The sequence below is a fragment of the Rhineura floridana genome, chromosome 2 (genome assembly GCF_030035675.1).
Source record: "Rhineura floridana isolate rRhiFlo1 chromosome 2, rRhiFlo1.hap2, whole genome shotgun sequence".
Taxonomy (NCBI): domain Eukaryota; kingdom Metazoa; phylum Chordata; class Lepidosauria; order Squamata; family Rhineuridae; genus Rhineura; species Rhineura floridana.
The window spans coordinates 228,771,661-228,786,554 of NC_084481.1; the positions used below are offsets into that span (position 1 = coordinate 228,771,661).

Below are 14,894 nucleotides of genomic sequence, written 5' to 3' on the forward strand. Positions count from 1 at the left end.
CCAGAAATATATGAAATAGTGAAATCATGTGGTTGGATCACATGGGCTGTCATCACACCATTGCCACTGGCCTATTCCCCTCCCATCCCAATGTGATGTTGCTAATCCAGTGGATTCCAAATTACATTCTGGGCAATTCTGGAAGGTTATCAGGAGGAAAATGGAAAGATTAATGAAGACAGATAGTTTGCCTAAGACTACTAATTTTTACTGTAATACACCATCTCAGGGATGTAATATAATATATAACATATGATAAAAGTAAGATTCTTTCCAGTATATATCTCATAGGTACATATACAAAAAGATTAATTTTTAAGGACAAAAACTCTTTTGTTCTACCTGTTGCTGACAACCAGCTTGGTGAATGCCAGATATTGGGAAAATGGTAGAGGACCATCCCTTAAAAAATTAATTTAATTTATTGGATTTCTTAGTCGCCCATCTGGCTGGCCATCCAGCCACTCTGGGTGACGTACAAAATGAACAACATAACACAAAATGACACACCAATACAATAACATTAAAATCTAAAAGCGATAATGATAAAATCTAGCCCACCCCAAAGGCCTGCCTGAAGAGCCAGGTCTTCATGGCCCGGCGGAAACTCATTGTAGAGGGGGCCTGGTGGAGATCATTTGGAAGGGAGTTCCATAGGGTGGGGGCCACAATTGAAAAAGCCCTTTCTCTAGTCCTCACCAGTCTAGCTGTTTGACTGGTGGGATAGAGAGAAGGTCTTTTGAGGCCGATCTTGTTAGGCGGCATAGCTGATGATGCTGGAGGCGCTCCTTCAGATAGACTGGGCCAAAACCGTGTCGGGATTTAAAGGTCAAAACCAACACCTTGAATTGGGCCCGGCAAGCAACTGGTAGCCAGTGCAACTCTCTGAGCACTGGAGTTATGTGATCTCACCGGCGGCTGCCTTTAATCAGGCGCGCCGCCGCATTCTGAACCAGTTGCAACTTCCAGACCGTTTTCAAGGGTAACCCCACGTACAGCACATTACAGTAGTCAAGGCGAGAGGAGACCAGGGCATGTACCACTGATGGGAGCAGATGATTGGGAAGGTAGAGGCGTAGTCTCTGTATCAGATGGAGTTGATACAATGCTGCCCGGCTCACAGCCGAGACCTGAGCTTCCATGGACAGTTGGGAGTCAAGAATGACCCCAAGGCTGCAGACCTGGTCTTTCAGGGGCAGTTGTACCCCATTGAGCACCAGGTCCAAATCCCCTAACCTTCCCTTGTTTCCCACGAACAGTACCTCGGTTTTGTCAGGGTTCAGTTTCAGCTTATTCCTTCCCATCCAGGCACTCACCGACTCCAGGCACTTGGACATGGTTTCTACAGCCAACCTCGGTGAAGATTTAAATGAGAGATAGAGCTGTGTGTCATCCGCATATTGGTGACACTGCAGCCCAAATCTCCTGATGATAGCCCCCAGCGGCTTTATATATATGTTAAATAGCATCGGGGAGAGGATGGAGCCCTGCGGCACCCCACAAGTGAGAGGCCAAGAATCTGAAACCTCATCCCCCAATACCACTCTCTGGTACCTATCAGAGAGGAAGGAACGGAACCACTGCAGTGCCCCCTATGCCTAACCCCTCCAATTGGTACAAAAGGAAAAGCCGCTGAGAGATCCAGGAGGACGAGGAAGGTGCCTTCACCCCTATCCAACGCTCTCCTCATATCATCCACCAAGGCAACCAAGGCTGTTTCATTCCCATGTCCAGGCCTGAAGCCTGACTGAAATGGATCCAGATAATCCCTTAAAAATGGCTACTAAAATGATGGGATTCGTTCATTCATTCATTCAGATACTGCGTACTTACCAAAATGGCTTACTATGAGCAATGCATGGAAAATTCATTGCAAACACTGAATATGAGTAAGTTAACAAGCTGTATACATGTTGAAGAAGGTCATCAGAAAACCAATATATTTAAGAGAAAGATGAAAGTGGCTTAGCCATTAAAATACTTACCTTATGATGATATCAAGGGAAGGTGCCTTTTCTGTTGCAGAATAAGTATGCCAGCATCACCCTTTCCCTATTAGTTTTTCGTTATGGAATGCAGTCTTTTTTCTATGTTATTGTGCAGTACTTTGTCTAAATTAAATTGTGTTAGAAAGAGAACTATTCCTAGTTCCACCTGCTCCATAACTCACTCACTCCTGTTTGTTCCATCCTCTCCCTCTTCATATTCTCACCTTAATTGCTTTTTTTCATGCCAGCAGCATTAATGTTGTCATTCTGTAATGGCAAGGTTTTGACATTGAGGGTTGATTTACTACGTTTGTGTTCAGCACAGTATCACCTAAGCCCTAAGGTTATTCTAAGAGTATATGTAACATTGTAAACTGTTACCAGACAGCTGTTGCATTTTTAGATATATTACTTTCATGTTTGATTTATTCAATGGTGTTTAAATATGTACAAAGTTGCTGTCATTGCAGGTAGGTATTTAAGTTTGATATGTTAAGGATTTAAAACCAATAAAATCTGATAATTATATGTTTGTGTGTATAATAAATAATATACATATACACACACACACACGTAAAATACTCATTTGTGTGTGTGTGTGTTATGTGCCTTCAAGTTGATTACGACTTATGGCCACCCTATGAATCAGTGACCTCCAATAGCATCTGTCGTGACCACCCTGTTCAGATCTTGTAAGTTCAGGTCTGTGGCTTCCTTTATGGAATCAGTCCACCTCTTGTTTGGCCTTCCTCTTTTTCTACTCCCTGCTGTTTTTCCCAGCATTATTGTCTTTTCTAGTGAATCATGTCTTCTCATGATGTGTCCAAAGTATGATAACCTCATTTTAGCTTCTAGTGATAGTTCTGGTTTAATTTGTTCTAACACTCAATTATTTGTCTTTTTCTCGGTCCATGGTATACGCAAAGCTCTCCTCCAACACCACATTTCAAATGAGTTGATTTTTCTCTTATCCACTTTTTTCACTATCCAACTTAGGTAGCTTCTACATTAAATTTTACCCTTTAGTACCACTTCCTATATATATGTATATATGTGTGTATATATATGTATATAGTATTTTATGTATTTTAATTGTATTTTATGTATTTTAATGTTTTGTGATTTTATTGTTTACAATTTTATTATGTATGTGTTTGATTTTATTTTCGTAAGCCACCCTGAGTGCCCTATTACAGGGTAGAAGGGTGGGATAGAAATATTTTAAATAAATAAAATAAATAAATAAACTTTCACATCCATACACAGAGATCGTGAATACCATGGTCTGAATGATCCTGACTTTAGTGTTCAGTGATACATCTTTGCATTTGAGGACCTTTTCTAGTTCTCTCACAGCTGCCCTACCCAGTCCTAGCCTTCTTCTGATTTCTTGACTATTGTCTCCATTTTGGTTAATGACTGTGCCGAGGTATTGATAATCCTTGACAAATTCAGTGTACTCATTATCAACTTTGAAGTTACATAAATCTTCTGTTGTTATTACTTTAGTCTTCTTGATGTTCAGCTGTAGTCCTGCTTTTGTGCTTTCCTCTTTAACTTTCATCAGCATTCATTTTAAATCATTACTGGTTTCTGCTAGTAGTATGGTATCATCTGCACATCTTAAATTATTGATATTTCTCCCTCCAATTTTCATACCTCCTTCATCTTGGTCCAATCCCACTTTCCGTATGATATGTTCTGCATATATGTTCCACATATAGATTAAACAAATTGTTGTTGTTGTTATGTGCCTCCAAGTCGACTACGACTTATGGCGACCCTATGAATCAGCAACCTCCAAGAGCATCTGTCATGAACCACTCTTTTCAGATCTTATAAGTTCAGGTCTGTGGCTTCCTTTATGGAATCAATCCATCTCGTTTGGCCTTCCTCTTTTTCTACTCCCTTCTGCCTTGTCTCACACCCTTTCCGATTGGAAACCAATCGGTTTCTCTATATTCTGTCCTTACGGTAGCCTCTTGTCCAGAGTATAGGTTGCGCATCAGGACAATCAGATGCTGTGGCACCCACATTTCCTTTAAAGCATTCCATAGTTTTTCATGATCTATGCAGTAAGACTTTGCTGTAATCTTTAAAACACAGGGTGATTTTCTTCTGAAACTACTTGGTCCGTTCTCTGATCTCTGGTACCTCTTCCCTTTATACATACATACATATATGTGTGTGTGTGTGTGTGTATGTATATGCATATATATAATTATCAGATTTTATTGGTTTTAAATCCAATACGTATATATATACGTACCCACGCATACAAAACCTTTGTTTCAAAAGTTCTCCACTGAAAACTATGTTCCTGCTTTTCCAGATCAAAGTCTAATATATTCCTAATAATTATCACAATATTTGGCATTTTATATGGTTTTAGAGCAGTCAAAGGACATTTGATACATTTGTATCTTTACATAGTTCTAACAGGGTAGACTAGCTGTAACCGACCTGATGCCCTCCTGATGTTTTGGATGTGCTGTCTCCGTGGGGCTGATGGGAGTTGTACCCCAAAGGCTCAGAATGGCACCAAGTTAGGGAAGGCTGGGGGCTGACCACTATTATCATCCCAATATTGTTAGAATTCAAATTGCTGGTGTTGTTAGCAGGGCTTGCCTTCGGGGTGGGCAAGCTGGTTGGTTGCCCATGGTGCCAAGCTGAGCTCAGTGACTTGTTTTTTTACTTACTGTCTGCAGTGTGCTAGGGTGGCAAAAAGGAAGCGATTGTAACACTTTTTTAAAATGTTCTTCTTGGACTGTAGTATATGGTGATACTGTCCCTTTAAGACTAGTTATACCACTCCAGAGCTTGCAGCAGGAGCCATTTTGTGTGTGCTGATAATAAAGAATTTGTTGTCATGTGCCTTCAAGTCGATTACGACTTATGGCGACCCTATGAATCAGTGACCTCCAATAGCGTGTCGTGAATACACCCTGTTATAATAAAGAATATAGGCCTACAATTCCATCAGAGTCATCCTTTGAGAGCCATCCACACCACATGACAGAGACTTCACTGGGGATCCTAGAATTGGAGCAGGATTGCACTGAAAGCAGAGCAGCCAATAAGGTAGCTTGCTCTGGGTCCTTTTCCTAGATATTGCTGGGGAAAAGTCTGGGAGTAGTAGGGCCTGTTACACTGCTACGTTTCGGAATCCTGCACATACAACTTGGTAACATTGCAATGTTTGCCCAGAAGGGGGGGCAACTGGGACAATTTGCCACAGGCCCCACAAAACGAGGTCTCCCTGCCTCAATTCCTTTGCAAACCATTGGCTTCTGCCTGGACCCTGCCATATTGGTCACCAGAATCCTTGGTATTTTGTTTAAAGAGGAACTAGTGTACTGAGTGAAAGCTGACACGTAATTGTGACATAATGGGACCTCTCCCTGGCCATGATGAATATATCACATAGTTCTGTATGAAACAGAATATTTCATATGCTAAAAACGCTTTAAAACATCATACAAAGACCTTAAAATACATTAAAACAAAATAAAAAAACATTTTAAAAAAAGCTTTAAAGAAAACATATTAAAAGCAATTCTAACACTTGCATCCTTACTGAGGACTTCTGGTGGTCTTTTGTTCAGTTCTACACTTGCCCAACCTCACAATGTTCTACACCATTAACTGGGCTGTGGGACAGTGGCCCGGGCACTTTGTGTGAGACGCAGGCTCCTTGAGCTCCTGGGAAATAGCTGGGATGAGGGAGCATTTTTGTACACTTCTAGCAGAGGAACTGGGGCAGGCTCCGAATGCTGGAGCAAGGTAGAAGAATCAGTCATTTCCTTGGGACCATAGAAACCTACCTCATACTGAGTCAGAAAATTGGCCCATCTAGTGCAGTGTTGTCTATACTGGCTGGCAGTGGCTCTCCAGGGTTTCAGGCAGGGATCTCTCACAGTCCTAACTGGAGATGCTGGGAACTGAAGCTGGGACCTTCAGCATGCAAAGTAGATACTCCACCTGTGAGCTACGGCCCTTCCCCTTGTGGTAGTGTCGCAAACCTAGTTTTAACCCCCCCCCCCATGAACAGGGGAAACACTGGAGTATGAAAATTGGCATGACTGAGCACTCATGGTCTTTTTTAAAAAATTGGAAAAAGCCAAATTTAAAGGTGGCTAGAGAGCCAGTGTGGTGTAGTGGTTAGAGTGTTGGACTACGACCTGGGAGACCAGGGTTCGAATCCCCACACAGCCATGAAGCTCACTGGGTGACCTTGGGCCAGTCACTGCCTCTCAGCCTCATGAAAACCCTATTCATAGGGTCGCCATAAGTCAGAATCGACTTGAAGGCAGTACATTTACATTTTTAGCATAAAAACCATTTGAACAACCCATCTGAAATTTGGCAGAGTTAATTCAATCTATAGGGGCTACAATGTCACCAAATGTCATGTCCCTGTGTGAAAAAGGAAAGCCATTATGTCCGTTTTAATTTTAAAACATTTAAACTTTAAAGGTGGCTAGCATGAAAACCCCTGGAGTTGTCCACCCGCAACTTGGCAGGTTTAATCCCCTATATAGTAGCTACCATGCCTCCATATTTTTTTTTTAAAAAGCTGGTTTGGTTTTGCAGTTAGTCAATGGGATTTCTGTAGATCTGTAATATCTGGATTACGATTCAGATTGTGATACAAATTGGGTTGGATTGGGTCTCAGCCTGTCCAGACCAGATTGGGCCTGATCTGTATTTACAAATCAGACCCACAAATCGGAACGGGGGTACATGTACAGCCTTATTCTTATCCAGGGACATCTCTCTCATGCCTCAGTCTGCAGGCTAATTGCCCACAAAATACTAGGGGAGATTAAGGCTGTGGGCACAGGAGTCGCTTCAAAAGCAGCAAGAAGGGTTTTTCTGGCTGCATTTTGAAGTGACACTGCCCTCTGCTGGCCACACCTCCCTTCCCCAGGGCTGCCTTCAGACCTTTCAGGACCACCCAGAGCAAAGTGTTGGATCAATCACTGTCTCTGCCTGAACAAAGTGTTTCAATTGGCCACACCTGGAAAGCAAAGGAGCTGATCTACCAGTCAACTGCAAAACTTCCCTGAAGCTAAATAAATGAAAAAAACAAACACTGTACCTGATCTGACAAGGTTTTAAGAGTAAAAAGGGGCAGTTTGACTAGCATTGTGTCCCCATTTTGAGGAGAGAGGTGGAGACGCACTGGAACTGGCACAAGGGTAAGTTGTCTCTGCCCTAAGTGATGCTTTTAAAAATAAATAAATCCCAAGCTGTAAAGACAGCCCTTGTGTGGAAAAACCACTGCAGATGTCCTCCTGAAATTTGTCAAGCTTTATCCTCTCCAAAGGGTCTAACAGGCCTGCAATTTTTATCTAATTCTGTGGAGGACTAAACTGCTGGAAAGCATATTATGGAGGAAGTTTCATTTTTTCCAAAAGGGATTTAGATTCTCTACCTCCAAAGCACTTAAGACTAAAACAGGTTGCTTTCTGACATTCCAAATCAGAGTCTGAAATGAAACTTTTAAGTGCACACCCCTAATATGTGCATTCACAGGTACATAACGTAGGCAGATCCCAACCTGCTAACTTAACTCCTCCAGTGCTGCTCCAGCACTAGTCAATAGGTGCCATCCACAGCTGAAATGCTCATGCCATGTTCATTCCTTTCGGAGGATGAATCAGTTTTCCCACTTCAACCTGAACTCTAAAAATAAAAATCTGGTTCTTAGAAAGTCATCTTAGAAAGTGTTCCTGCCCTTGTAATGTCTAGAAGTCATTTTGGCATGCAGGAGGAATATAACTAACAAAATCCCCACTCAGTAACCTGGCTACAGAGCGTACTATGGTTGTGTGTCTGCTGGAGGCCCAACAGCAGCAAAGGACCCATCATCCCAACAGCACTGCCATGCCTCACTTTGCTTATGGAACTGGTACTGATCTACCATCTTGACAGAACAAAGAAGCCATTCCTGACTGCAACTACAGGGAAAGGTCATAGCTCAGTGGTAGAACACATGATCTGCATGCAGAAGGTCCCAGGTTCAAACTCTGGCATCTCCAGGGTATGGCTGGAGAAGGCCCATGTCTAAAACCCTGGCAAGCCGCTGCCAGTCAGTGTAGATTATACTGAGCTAGATGTACCAATGGCCTGATCTGGTGCAATGCAGATTCCTGTGGCCCTACGTTCCTCTGAACACCCTGATCCTCCTCTCCTCCCAGACATACAATGACAAGTCAAACAAAACAAAACACAAAGCTTGTAAGATATCCAGCAAAGCTTAAACTCATTTAAAAAAGAAAATATTTAATTTGTTAAAAAAAATAGAGTACATATTCACATGTAAGAAACACACACACAGACACGTACAAAGATTATGGTGATGAAAAACGAGCTGATTCAATGTCAAAACATGTGGTTGATGCCATTTCTGCACCTTATATTGTTTCCACACAAACAGCTGTCAACACTCCACTTTCCCAGCTCATGTGTCTGGGTACACAAATACATATGCACACTTCAAAATGTATCTGCCCCAGAAGAGTCTGAACTCCCATGGATAGGACTTAAGCTCCGGTCGTCTATATTTGCGGATGGTACCATCACAGACATCTTTGCTGGAACAGGCAGAGAGCTTAAATGGGGCATGGTTTCCCCCCCTGAAACAAGAGAGAAAATGTAGTCACTTCCAAGCTAAGCCAAACAAAACAAATACAAGATGCCCTAAAGCTGCCTTCTGATTTCATCATCTTCATATGGAAAAACGTCACAAGACCTTTTGTGTGTGTGTTCAGTGTCAACATATGGTAAGACGTCACCAGAAAATGTTATGCAGGCAGCTACATTATTGACTCAGATTTTCCTGGGTGTGTCCTCTAACATCTGTTAGCCACCCACACTGTAAGTAACACCAACAAACGCTAAAAAGAGGTAGTTTCTTTCCAAATCCAAAAATAGGAAAAGAAATGTTAAGCCATTTCAAACTGAATGATAAGGATTACAAACATTCATGACTGTAATAGCCCTAAACCGCAATATCACCTTAATCTGGCCCATCTCTATAGCAGCCACTTCAAATCATGGTTTCTAATTTGGTTTTGGAGGGCAAGTGCAAACCATAGTTTGGCTGTTCAGATGTAACAGGAAACTATGATTTGCATGAACAAAGAAGAGAAAGAGCGGGAATATGTTTTTATTTCATTTTTGAAACTTTTAAGTATGTTTATTTTATTTTTAATTGTATTTTTAAAACCACAGATGCATTTGCCACCCTGGGCTCCTTTGGGAGGAAGGCCAAAATAAAATAAGGATTATATATCGTCTCTTCTATATATAGTTTCTTCTATTATGGAGTAATACTGAGTATTGATTTACACAAAACAGGTCTCCGGTCGTGCTATTGGGTTCAGCACTGATTTGCAAGGCAACTTGAACTTCCCTCCTCCCCCTGTTTGTGTCTGACTAAGGTAGCCCATTAGGCATAAGATCAGTTAAACTGAAATCCACAGGAGGCAGTTCTAGCTATGCCAAGAAGTTGAGGCTGGCTGTGCCCCTTGCCCACCCAAGTATCACAAACCTCGAGGAAGTATCAGCTGAGAGAACTGGAGCCTTGAGTTATTACAAGTAGGAAACCAAAGTCTCTAGTGGAGTTTGCATTACTACTGAGGCATGCTAACTTAATAATCTTCCTTCACTCATTGACATGCGTAGCAACTAACATTTCCCCCTCAATTCCTACAGGGATCATATTTGCCTACCCTCTCCCTGCTTAATTATCTACTGTGGCTGCGCAACAGCAGCTCAGATTCATGTAGTCTGTTTGGTATTGCGCTTCAGAAATTGCTAATTAGCAGAGCAGCCCTGGCATTAAAGCTACAGTTGTATTCAAGCAACCGGGATGAGCTTCTAAAGACCCCAGCAACAGGCCACTTGGCTCTCCCTGCTTCCAACGCCTTGTCTGCCAGCCTGGGAGATGATCTGCCCTGCGCCTTTTACCCCCCCCAAAGTGACTTTGGACGCTTACACCTGTGTTGAATGGGGAGTCCACACCTCTGCTTACAAAGAGACTGTGCTGCTGCTGAGGCTTTGCCTCAACATCCCTCCAAAACAAGCCTCTGCGTGGAATAATGAAGTTTTGTAGGAGATAGAGTAGATGGTTTTCCTTGGGGACTGGGGGGTGTTAATGGTTACTTCTTGTTTGTTTTTAAAGATTGTTTTATTATGTTCAAAATATAGAAAAGTCATTTTTACTTGCTGTTATATTTGTTGTTATGTTACTGTTTTATTATTTTTTGTTATTAGGAAATTGCCTTTGCAATTGTTCCTGAGATGTATTTTTGTTTACCTTGTTGTATGCCACCTTGAGCACAATTTTTTGTGGAAAGGCAGCATACAAATAAAAAGAGGAATGAATGAATGATGAACTCCTCTTCACCACCAGGCCAGCCCAAGTTTCAGAACTACCACAGTGAGTCCCCTTTTTTTAGTGTGACTGGCAGCAAAGGGAGATATCCCTTTCTCATGCAGAACTTTTTTTCATCTTGAGGTCAACTATCCAGCCTGCTTTCACTCAAGACGGTAAGAAGCCTAGCATTTCAGGTACACAGCACAGCAGTGAGGGGGCACCCCTACATTTTCCAAAATGTATACCAAGACGCTTAAGAACAAAGGCTTCTGTGGTCTCTTGGAAAACAGCAGAGGTATGGAGGCCTCCTTTCTCTCCATGACAACGCTGGAAGTTTCTACAAATGTAGCACACTGCCAAAGGCCTGATTCAATTAAAAACTTCTCACAGAGATGCTGGGCCATGCGACTCCCAGGAGTACAGGAGCAGCTACCCATTTTTTAGAGAAATGGGACTGTGAATATGTTGTTCTCGATGCAGCCACATGACTGGGCACAGATCCGAAGGGAAGCAGAATTCAGAAGGGGATCGTGTGGTCAAGCTTCTTTCCACCTGGCCAGTTTTTCTTTCTTAGTTGTCTCTTTTTTGGGATGAGAGAGCCTCCAACTCTTGATAGTCTGTCTTTGTAGAGAAACCCTGATCTGGCGGTCTGCTTTGCCATCCTTTTCTTTCAAGACTGCTGGTGGCTGTTGCAGTATGAAGGAAAAGGCAGGCATCGTGATGCACAAGGGGCTGTATGACTTACAAACATGGTTTCAGAAAGCAATGCTTCAAAAGGTCCTAATGGGTTACATGTAACCCTAACAGTATTTTCCCTCACAGATATCACCCAGTAGACCGAATGACTGTGGGTCTAACACTCATAAAAAATAGTTTAAATGCTCACTTGGCTGCACGTGAAAACAACACAGAATGATATTTAACAATCTGTCTTCAAATGCTAAAAGCCATCATGTTGAGTGTTAAACCTAATAATTTTGCAATCTCCTTGACACCAGTGGCTTTCAGGCTATATTTTGGAGAATCTTGGGTTTCCTCTGAAGCTTACAAGGTGGGTTGCAAGGAGATGATCAGTACTGGTAGACAAGAGATTGCAGGGTCATAGTGTATTATAGCTTTAACAAAAAATATCACTCAGTGTGTGGCAGCAGTGAGAAAAGGCAAATTCCATGTCGGGAGTTAATTATGATTATTATTTAGATTTATTGCCTGTCCATCACCCAAAGTCCCAGGGCAGATAACAACAGTTTTAAAATATATTGTTAAAAACAGTTAAACATAACCTAAAATCATGAGGAAAGGATTTCTTATGAGGAAAGGGATTGAAAGAAAATGGCCCGTGTCATTCTGCCGTTGTATTAGGGCTGGGAAATGTTTGGCCCTGCAAAGGCAGAATGATCTCAGCTCACACAGAGCAGCAGAGAGGCTCAACAGGCCTGGCTAGCAGGGAGGCACATGAAGCGAAGGGATCAAGCACCCTCAAAACTGCCCCGGAACTTTCTTCAGTGAGAAAACAGAGTGGCTCTGTGGCAGACTGATAAGGGGATATTGAAAGGGTAGAAGACAGAAAATTTGATAACTACTGTCTAAAGATCATATAGTGGCTGGACTTTTTAAAGCATGACAATTTCTGCAATAACGTAGCCAATTTCATGACATCATTGTTTCAACAGATGTTTCCAGGTTTATTTTTTTAAAAAAAGGAAAGAACATTCAAAAAGAAAAGAACATTACCGGAGCCCAGAGGTCCATAGGAGCCATGTCCCCAGCCACAGCACTTGGACCTGAGGTGCTGAAAACTCGTATCAGATACTTGTTAGTAAAAACTCCAAAATATACTTTGCAGGACTAATAGGGCCATTTTAAAGTTAGAAACATCACTCTGAAAAGGCAAAACGAAAAAGCAGAAGGATCATCAAAGGAGATTGTCTGCTATTTTATTAAGTCTCGTCATGTCTGCTCATAAAAAAAGAGAGGGGTTGTTCCCAGACTATCTGACCTTTAAACTGCTCAGTGTTTCAGAGCTATACAGAATACATTTATAAATTCTGAATGCGCAAAGAATACAAGAGTCCCATGAACATAAATTCTCAAGGCACTTTTGAGATTCTTGTTGATGGCCAATTTCCAAGCTATGAGGCTGTTGCAAGCTTTGTGAGGGCCCAGTTACTCAACTACTTACAGAGCAATCTGAAACTGGGGCCTGGGAGAAGAGGTGCGGCAAATATGCTGTTTTCATTGGCTGGTGTCAGCTAAGATACAAATGATGTGCCTGTGTTTTTTCTCCTCCTGTGTTTGCTACACCAACTCCAGGCTGCCATAGCTGTCGGGCCTCACAGGGGATCCACAGAGCTTTTCATGCAGCACATTTGAAGCTGGTAATGCCCAGCAATGACCTGTTTTGAGGCTTATCACATGCTTTCCCCTTACTAGGGTAAAGCTGGGGCCTGTACTATGGTGGAACCTTCTCCCACCAGCAGCACTCACCTCCACTGGTTGAGGCTGGCAGGGAGAAAGAAAGATGTTTCTGGACTATGACTCCCATCAGCCTTAGTTAGCATGTGCTGGTGGATCTTGTAGACCAAAAACATCTGGAGGGCACCATGTTGGCAAAAGCTGGCAATACACCATCTCTCTCCCTGCCACCCTGGCCAAGACATCAATATGGGGATGTCAAGATTAAACTCTGAATTGCTTTTATCTGACTTGTATTAATTGCACCATTTGTCAGGACATAAACATGTTCAAATCAAAAACTTTACAAACACAAATCCCTGTCCATACTTTCTCTCTCCCTCCCCCCACAATGGTAAAATATGTCCATCACGTCTAATATAGCTAGGGGTTGCGGCAAAACATAAAATGTCAAGTGCTGTATCCCATGTGTAAGAAACAAAAAGTCCAAGCAATGAAAATACAGTATATCTGCAGAGTATGCTTCAAATGCATATTGCAGTGAGACTAAAATGGCCATCCAAATTTCAGACTGAGGTTATCAAATGCAACTCCGATGTCAGTACTTATAATATTAGCAACCCCCGCTTGCAATAAAATAAAATAAAAGGACATCTAGGGTTTGGAAACTACTTCTGTATGAGGATAGGCTGAAAAACTGGGCTCTTCTAAAGAATATGGGTCAGACAGAGCTTAGCATTTTGTGATGTGGTCACTTTTGCCATCCAATTTTCAGGCCAGCTTTGTAGGCCTATTGCCTCCTTAGTCCTGCCCTTCTTATAATATTCATCCTTCTCTCTATATATAGATGCCAGACCAGACAAACTTGGGTCTAATGTGGCAGTGGGTCTTCTTAACCCTCCTGAAAGGTTGTCAAGATGTGCTGGTGCAGCTGTCTTCTGGGACGCTGTGCCATCAATATACAGAATTTCTCCTCGTTAATGTAAAAACAGAACATGCTTGGGAGTCAGAATCCTATGTTTTTGTAAAGGATAAAACCTTGGAATGGACTTCTGGAGGGAAAGGTCATGCCTGTGATTTAAGTTTGCTTTTGTTGATCAACAGTATAAAACCATGAAGAAAGCTACTTGCTTACACGGAGAGCAGCTTATTTTATGCTGCTGTTCCTCCTACTGGCCCCTCAATTTCTATTTCATTTCCCCTTCGGCTCTCAGGCCCACCTATATTGGCCACATGGCAATGCCTGGTCACATGAATCTCTGTGGCGACATTATGATGTTGGCTACCGGCTTGGGGAATTGCATCTCGGCAGGCTGACCCACTGAGCTCAAAACCCTGGAAGCGGTAATGGAGGATACTAATACAGTAAAGACCTATGGATCTGCCCCACAAGATTGTGCTTGTGCGGCACTTTCTGCGCCTTCAGAGCAAAGTGGGATAGAACCCCCTTCGCCCAGCTGTAAGTGCATTAAACACAAGTGTCATTGGCACCTCTTGGTATGGCTTTTGCAACGTAAGTGGGAGTGGCCTCATATGCTAACAGCATGGTTTAACATTTTCAAAATGTTCTTTGAAGGGTGCATGCGAACAGTGCAGGAGCACATGCCAGCCCCCTCTGTTTACTTGTTTGTTTGTAAGGTAGCAAACAGCAGGAACCATAGTTCACTGCAGCAATTCTCTAATACTGCCAGCCTCTTGTTTAATGTGCATATTTATTTTACTCTTTGCAGGCCGTGTGGTGCTGCTGCTCCCGGCTCCTAAGCTGGAGTAATCGTTTACCCAGATACTGTTTTAAAATAAAAGGGCAAAGAGCAGATTAGGAGCCTCCTGCTGGAAGGGAGGATTCCTCCTCCCAATTACACATTAAGAGGATATTGCACTAGAGCGGGTGTTGGGAGCCTCTGACCCACAGGCCAATCATAGCCTGCCAGGAGGTCCAACTGAGCCTGCAAGGGCATTTTTCAAAAACCACACCTGCCAATCAGCTGATGCCACTCCTCCTGTTTTTGGAGGTTCAAAGAATAGCACAGGGCTGTTTCCAAAAGGGCTTTCAAACAGCCCTGCACTGCACTGCACTACAGGCACTGAATAGGGGCCTGCCACAG

General features: G+C 42.5%; 1 protein-coding gene across 5 annotated transcripts in view; it reads right to left on the reverse strand.

The window, feature by feature from the left end:
* Positions 1-8,258: 8,258 nt before the first annotated feature.
* KIAA0586 (KIAA0586 ortholog) overlaps positions 8,259-14,894 on the reverse strand; it is a 152,607-nt gene continuing 145,971 nt past the window's right edge. For all 5 annotated transcript variants that reach the window (XM_061612453.1, XM_061612449.1, XM_061612451.1 and 2 more), the window contains one exon: positions 8,259-8,629. In XM_061612453.1, the coding sequence (XP_061468437.1) occupies positions 8,490-8,629 (140 nt within the window). In that variant the 3' untranslated portion in view covers positions 8,259-8,489. The remainder of the gene's footprint in view (positions 8,630-14,894) is intronic.